The following is a 7,266-nucleotide window of genomic DNA, read 5'->3' on the forward strand; positions in this document are numbered from 1 at the left end:
CGGTGGAACGCAACGCGTGGGTGACGCCCTCATAGCTGTCGACGACGGGGCAGGCGAAGTCGTAGGTGGGGTAGATCTTCCACTTGGTGCCGGTGCGGTGATGCGGAGTTTCGACGTTGCAGCGGTAGATGACAGGGTCGCGCATCGCCTTGTTCGGGTTGTCGACCGAGATCTTTGCGCGGATGCAGTTCTTCAGACCTTCCTCGGTGCCATTCTTCATCTCCTGCTCGAAGATGCGCAGGTTCTCCTCTACAGTGCGGTCACGGCGCGCCGAGGCAATGCCCTTGAAGCGCTGGTCACGCATCGTCTCCTGGTCTGTGTCGTCGGCATAGGCGTGGCCCTCCTTGATGAGGCGCACGCACATATCGTACAGGTAATCGAAGTAGTCGGAGGTGTAGGTGACAAAGTCGGGCTTGATGCCCATCATGGCCAGGTCCTCAATGATGGAGTCCTGGTACTCCTGCTTTTCCTTGGACGGGTTGGTGTCGTCGAGGCGAAGGCGCAGCTTGCCGTTGTATGCCTGATGGGCGAAGTAGTCACTGAGAAGGGCGGCCTTGGCGTGGCCGATGTGAAGGTAGCCCGAGGGCTCGGGGAGGAAGCGCGTCACAACGCCCTTGTCGGCGTCCTGCAGAGCGAGAGCGTAGTTACCTCCGGCCTTGCTGGCGGCAGCAACTTTGGCCTTGGCGGCAGCCTCCTTGGCCTTCACTTCGGCCTGGATCTCAGGATGGTTGTCCTCGATCCATTGGAACCACCGCGCCAGGTTGACGAGGCTGCCGCGCTTGATGAAAGAGTAGGCGGCACGGTTGTTGCGAAGTGTGAGCCAGACCTTGGTGTCGACCTCGCCAAGGGAGTACCCATCGAGGTAGGTCCGGAGGATGAGGTGCTTGTCGAGGGCCTGGAGGTGAGGCTCGATCTTGCGGAAATCACCGGCGAGCTCGGGCTCAATGGCTTTGATGTCGTCGATCTTCATGATTGCTGAGTTGTTGTGAAAGAAACGGGAAGAAAGGGGGTATCAAGTGTTGGAAGAGAAACAATTCCAAATCTGCAAGAGTCAGGAACAGCCAGGCACGTTATATATTCGATTATCCGTTTCCACTACAGATTCGCCCCAGGCCGCAGAGTTGATGACTCTTCAGGCTCCCTGGTTTCAGGTCCCAGCAAAACTTTTGGGGGGGGCAACCTCGTCAGGCCGAGCCGTGGCGGGGTAGCGGGGCTGCAGATTCTGCCGGGCGGTGTGGCCACCATTTCTCCCCAAGGTCCCTGGGCCGGGCAGGCCCTGGTCTCGTGATGCCCGAAATCCAAGGCCACAGTCTCGTGGCCCCGTCTTGGCGCCGGGATTGCGGCGGTAACTTTTTTTGGAGGAGCATCAAGTTGGAGGTGGACGACGGAGGAGGACGACGACGCTCGACACTCGGGACTCGGTTTGCGACACCACCACCACGCTGGCCTAGTGTTTGGAAGCGGCGCATCTCCGGCACGATGGCCTCCCTAAGCTCATGTCTGGCCTCAATGGCCCGGCTCAGTCTCGCAGCCCCTGCCAGGCCGTCATTAATATCTGCAGCGCCCTCGACAATACCCAAGTTCCTCCTCCCCGCGACGGCGATAACATCACAGCAAGTCCGTCATGCGTCCGTCCAGAAGAAGAAGGTCAAGAAGAAGAAGGCCCATAAGACCTTCCGCACATACGACCTCTCTCAAATGCAACAGTTCTCGCTCTGCGACGCCATGAGGTGAGTCCTTTCGCCTCTCCTCCGTTAGCAAGCGAACACCTCACTGACCAATTTCCCCTCCGCAGGTACCTCCGCGCCTTTGAAGTCGGCCGGCCACCAGCAGTGGTCAAGTACGAGCTGCACGTCAAACTCAAGACGAACAAGAGTGGTCCTGTCATTCGCAACCGCATCCGCCTTCCCTTCCCTGTCAAGACCGACACGCGCATTGGTGTTATTTGTCCCGAGGATAGCCCGCTCATGATCGAGGCCCAGCAGCTCGGCGCCGTCGCCGTTGGCCAAGAATCCCTATTTGAAAGCATCCGCCAGGGCAACATTCCCTTCAACAAGCTTATCTGTCACGTCGATAGCCAGCAGGCCCTGCTCAAGGCCGGCCTCGGCAAGATTCTCGGCCCCAAGGGCCTCATGCCCAGCCAAAAGACAAAGACCATCACCAACAACCTCAAGGCCACTGTCCAAGAGCTGATTGGTGCCGACGAATTCAGGGAGCGCAATGGTGTGGTGAGAATTGCCGTCGGCCAACTTGGCTTCACGCCGCAAATGCTGTCCGACAATATCAAGGCATTCATGAATGTTCTCAAGGAGAATATTAGCAAGATCGACGAGAACTACATCAAGGAACTCGACGAGGTGGTTCTGAGCTCCACCAACGGGCCAGGATTCAGCCTCAACGGTCTCTTTGCCCCGGCGGACGAGAGCTTGAAAGAGGAGGATCTCCAGGGTGTCATGTGATGGGATCATCCTGCTTTGTATCATAGATGTACGTCTTGTATCATAATGCCCCATGATGAAGGACAAGCGCCACGTGGGTTTTGGGTATCAGTGCCAGTTCTGTTGTTGGAGAAGATGCTTGTCGAGCCGAGGCGCGAGGCTGTGCTATTTTGTTTTGAGCACTTTGATTGCCTCCGCTTGTGCATTGAGTGTCCGGTAGACTGCCAAATACCTGATGACACGCCCATGACCCCTGGGCCCTGCTTTGCGCGCCTCGGCCAGTGCCGTGCTGAGGTCCAGCAGGATGGTGTTCCGGCACCGGGCCATGCGCTCCTCCATCTTTCTCACAAACGGCAGATTCCTCCCCAAGGCGTCTGCGATTCCCTCAGCTGCAACATATTCCTCCGCCAACGCTGCCAGTTTCGTAGGGCTGCTGCTGACAAACCCCACCTCGTCATCTGCATCTGCTTCTTCCTCATCGTCATCCTCGTCCAACTCGTCGAAATCGACATCATCCTCCTCCGCCTTCTCGTGGACCCTTTTCCTGCCCCTCCCAGCAGCAGTGTTCTTGACCCCAACCTCCAGTCGTCCCTCCAAACTGCTCACGCGCTCGTCCAACTCCAACATCCTCCTCCCCATTTCTATCGCTGATCTCACCCCTTCCAGCTCCCCGACCAACTTCCCCACCTCCGCTCTCCGTTCTCTCACCTTCCCCCTCAACTCCTCCACCGCCCTCCTGAACCCCATCAGCGCAACCCTCACATCTGCGGCCCTGTCCGACCCGCCCTGCTCGCTCAGCCCGGCTCCAAGGTGTAGAAACTCGGCATAGCGCGCGTTGACGAGCTCAACTAGTTCGGCGCGGGCAGCGGCTCCGCGGTCGCGAAGTTCGGCGCGAAGGTCTTCAAGTGTTTGATGCCGCGATGCTGGGCCCGCAGCGTGCAAGGAAGAGAGGTACGCGGCGGGGTTGAAGTCTGGTTGGAGGAAGTCAGAGCGGGAAAGGGCGGCAGGGAAAGGAAGGGCGGTCGGGTCGGTGGCGCTGGAGGCTGTGCTGTTTAGGTCGTCGTCGGGGTAGGGAGAGGAGGAGGACCCGGGCCGGGCCGGTCGGGTTGGGAGGGTAAGTTGGGCCATTGGGTGCGATGGGTGTGTTGTGCGGTTTGGTGAAGGGGAGATGGTGGATTGCGAGGGTTCTCGGTTTTAAAGGTTGGGCCGCATCCTTTAAGTTCGCTTATTTGCGGCTGGGTGGCACACGTTACTTTGGTCGACTTTGGTGTTGGATGTGGAGGACCTGTTGCGGGCGTAGGTCGAAGGAGAGGTTGTGGATTGTTGATGAATCAAAGCTGCTGGCTGCGATGCTTGGCAAAAGCCGCCGACGCCAAGACTTGGCTGGTGCACCGTGGATTGGTGCTCACGACCCCCGAAGAGCAGTAACTCCAGGATACCAAGTTGGTTGAATCTCAAGCCATCATGTCTCAGCATTGAATAGTGCTCGAGGTATTAGAAAGAATGCCCATGCTTTCAGTCCGGTTGCCTATGTACCTTATTAATTTCCCGTCGATGATCATCTTGAAGATCATCTTAGCCCGAACACTCTGTAGCCCACCATCTGGATGTACCTGGTATCAATCCTTAAACCTTAAGCTCTGCCCACGTTTGCTGCTGCGTTTTCTGAGCCCCCAAGGCCCAGTTGATCCCTATAAGCTGCTGATGTGGTTTGCCTCATAAATGCGCGAAGGAAAGAGTATGACGACCCTGAGAGACACTGGACCAATATCGCTCTCTTGGCATCTCTGTGGTTGTCATATCTTGTCAGCTTCACAAGAGAGATTGACATGGAGGCAAGGCACAGCAGCAATTTCGACGCTCCTCCCACATGGTAATGTCCAACTTAAACCCTCAAAAATTCATTCCTTCATGGGATGTTGCCTGCAGCAGAAAGAAGTCGAGATCCCGAGGTCATGGAAGCCGTGCGGATCGGATGCAGTCCAGCCCAGCGCTAGACCGTATCTGGACTAGCGTGAAAGATGATCTTATCAATCAGTTTGATCAATCGGAAGGTGTGACCCATCATCCGTTCGGCTCCGTTCGTTCGTCGCCGAGCCACCGCCGTCACTTCCTTTCCCCGAACCGTAGGCAACTTCCGCATTTCGGGCGACTCATTTGGCGTTGCTTCTTGGGATCCAGCGCCGACCATCGGTCCCATTTTGGGGAAGGGCTTTACGTTTTCTGATTTGAGTTTTGCCCCTTTGACGCCGTCACCCATCACGGGGAAATTCCCTCGATGCGTCTGTCCGAATTGCCCATTTGAACTCTCATCCACAACGTCCCTGTTTTGCGTTTTGGCTTGCCTAGGAATCCATCAAACACCTGAATACGCCTTGCCGGGACCCGCGAGGAAAACCTTTCTCAGTCCTGTACAACGCAGAGCGGGGCTTCTCAAGCATCACCTCATCCACGACGCCTCAACGCCGCTCTGCATCATCTACACTAGTACTTCAGGATTGGACAAACCTACGCCTGTCATATACGGCTTCTATCAAGTTGAGCTCTTATACATAAAGTCATCCGCACTGACGGCACTTCTTCCTTTCTTCTCACAGCGTCCGTCCGGGCCGACAAGACCTGCGCCATCAGCTGCTGACCCCGCGCCTCCGGTCGGCTCTCTACGAATCGCAGCCTCGTTTTCATCATGGCTGCTGTTGCACAGAACCAGGCCCTTCAGGCCGGGAAATCTGATACAGCCTCCTCAGGACAATTGTCCATCACCACAGCAAACCACGACGCTGCTATCTCTGCGCTCAGTCCTACCACGGCCACATCACCCGCTGCTGTTTCCACTCCAGGCTCGTCTTGTTCTGCGGCACCCCCGATTGCCATCCGCCCTTCGGCAGTACCGGCAGCCAGGGGCGGGATGCCGTCCGCACCGTTGACCGGATCTTTGAGTATGACGACCAAAGAATGGGTCATCCCGCCTCGCCCGAAACCCGGCCGCAAGCCGGCCACGGATACCCCGCCCACCAAGAGGAAGGCCCAAAATCGAGCAGCCCAGAGAGCATTCCGCGAGCGCAGGGCGGCCCGTGTCGGGGAGTTGGAGGAGCAACTTGAGGAGGAGAAGGAGAACCACGAACGTGCGGTTCGGGAACTGCAGGAGCGCATCAATCATTTGGAGCTTGAGACACAAACGCTTCAGTCACGATGCCAGATGCTGGAAGCATTGTTGGAGAAGGAACGGCAAAGTCGCGCCGCAACAATGACATCTTGGGATGCCACCCGGAACGAAGCGAGAAGCGGGAGCTTGACAGACCTACCTATGAATGGGCAGATTAACCTCCCTCCGCCGGTTCGATCGATGCAGCCGACTCCGTTGAGGAGCATTGCGGCGTCGACCCTTCCACTCGCAGAACCTCGACCCCTTTCTCAGCCCTTCTCCATTGCTAATATTGTTTCACCACCTGACACCTCCACATCCGTGAGCCTCGGATGTGGCACTTGCCAATCGACAGGGTCTTGTCCATGCGCAGAGGAGGTCCTACGCTCGGTTGAGCTCACCGTGGGTTGTGGCAAGTGCACGTTGGGCTCGAGATGCGAGTGTCTCGAAGAGGCACTTCAACCCACGACAGCTTCTGGTGATCTGAAAAGGCCGTTGCCGGCCGGCACCCCTCCACCAACATCCCCTGAGGAAAAGCGGCAGCGATCCGACGCTGGCGTCGCTATGGAAACGGACTTCACTGCCCTCTTTTCCTCACAAACACAGCGTACAACCGCGACAACGCAATCGCTATTCACCCCGCCAAGCGACGCCCATTTACAACCCCTCACTTCCATCGAACCCCGCGATCCCTGTGGCTTCTGCAAGGATGGAAGCTACTGTGTGTGCGCTGACGCCATGTTGTCGGCACCGCTTCCAGCCCCCAATTCATCTCTGGTCTCAGAACAAACGCAGACGCATACCCCACCTCCTTCGGAGAATGATGTCGTCCCTCTTCCAATGGAGGTAACTGCTACGGGTGCGATCAAGCTGCCGAGGTTACAGGGGTCGCAACGACAGCAAAAGCCCACAAACAGTACGACTACGACGGCGGTTCCGTCGTCAAGCAGCTGTGGTCCCAATGGACCTGGCACTTGTGCCCAATGTCTGGCGGACCCAAAGTCAGGCCTCTTCTGCCGTTCCCTTGCGGCAAACTTCGAGAAGAACAACAGCATTAACAGCAATGGTGGTGGATGTTGCGGCGGTGGCGGACCGGGCGGGTGCTGCAAATCTGGCGGCAGCAGTTCGGATGCTCAACAACAAGCATCATCCGGTAGTACAACCAAGCTTCCTAGTCTGGGTCTCAGCCTTTCCTGCGCCGACGCCTACAAGACGCTTGCCAGCCACCGACACTTTGACGAAGCGGCCGATGATATTGGGTCATGGCTGCCCAAGCTCAAAGCTCTGCCTGTCCCACGGCCGACTGGTGGTTTGGGGGCCGGCCATGGTGGTAGTGCGGGGTCAGCTCGCGCTCCGATTGAAGTTGAGGCAGCTAGCATTATGAGTGTATTGAAGGACTTCGATATTAGGTTTGGTAGGGGGGAGTAAGAACAAGCACGCAAAAACAAAAACGGAGGGGGGAAAGGCATGCCGGAGACGATAAAACCAGTTGTATATATTACCTACCTACCTGATTTAGGTACGGTAAACCGCCATGAGAAGTATGGGTGTTGGGCTTGTTGGTGGTAGTTACGGTTTATCTACTGCTATGGCCATGAACCGAAGTCCCAAGACAGAGAATACAGACACCAGGAACCTGCTGCTGCCAAGTTGCTTGAGTCCTCGTCTGCAACGGCAGGTATA

General features: G+C 57.0%; 4 protein-coding genes across 4 annotated transcripts in view; 2 read left to right on the forward strand and 2 right to left on the reverse strand.

Moving 5' to 3' along the window:
• The window catches only part of VTJ04DRAFT_2694 (uncharacterized protein), a gene marked incomplete at both ends in the record, with an annotated part of 1,800 nt that extends 830 nt beyond the window's left edge, over window positions 1–970 (reverse strand). Inside the window, one exon of the mRNA XM_069360511.1 lies at window positions 10–970. Coding sequence (XP_069221215.1) covers window positions 10–970 — 961 coding nt within the window. The remainder of the gene's footprint in view (window positions 1–9) is intronic.
• Window positions 971–1,509: 539 nt separating this feature from the next.
• VTJ04DRAFT_2695 (mitochondrial 54S ribosomal protein uL1m) lies at window positions 1,510–2,459 on the forward strand (the record flags this gene model as incomplete). The annotated part of the gene is made up of 2 exons (XM_069360512.1): window positions 1,510–1,730; window positions 1,796–2,459. The coding sequence occupies 2 exons, from the start codon at window positions 1,510–1,512 to the stop codon at window positions 2,457–2,459; spliced, it is 885 nt and encodes a 294-aa protein (XP_069221216.1).
• A 144-nt stretch (window positions 2,460–2,603) lies between these two features.
• Window positions 2,604–3,566, reverse strand: VTJ04DRAFT_2696 (uncharacterized protein; the record flags this gene model as incomplete). The annotated part of the gene is made up of 1 exon (XM_069360513.1): window positions 2,604–3,566. The coding sequence occupies one exon, from the start codon at window positions 3,564–3,566 to the stop codon at window positions 2,604–2,606; it is 963 nt and encodes a 320-aa protein (XP_069221217.1).
• A 1,558-nt stretch (window positions 3,567–5,124) lies between these two features.
• VTJ04DRAFT_2697 (uncharacterized protein) lies at window positions 5,125–7,011 on the forward strand (the record flags this gene model as incomplete). The annotated part of the gene is made up of 1 exon (XM_069360514.1): window positions 5,125–7,011. One exon carries the CDS (start codon window positions 5,125–5,127, stop codon window positions 7,009–7,011), a length of 1,887 nt encoding a protein of 628 aa, XP_069221218.1.
• Between the last annotated feature and the right edge of the window lie 255 nt (window positions 7,012–7,266).

Source organism: Mycothermus thermophilus (genome assembly GCF_041956435.1).
Source record: "Mycothermus thermophilus strain CBS 625.91 unplaced genomic scaffold VTJ04scaffold_2, whole genome shotgun sequence".
Taxonomy (NCBI): Eukaryota; Fungi; Ascomycota; class Sordariomycetes; order Sordariales; family Chaetomiaceae; genus Mycothermus; species Mycothermus thermophilus.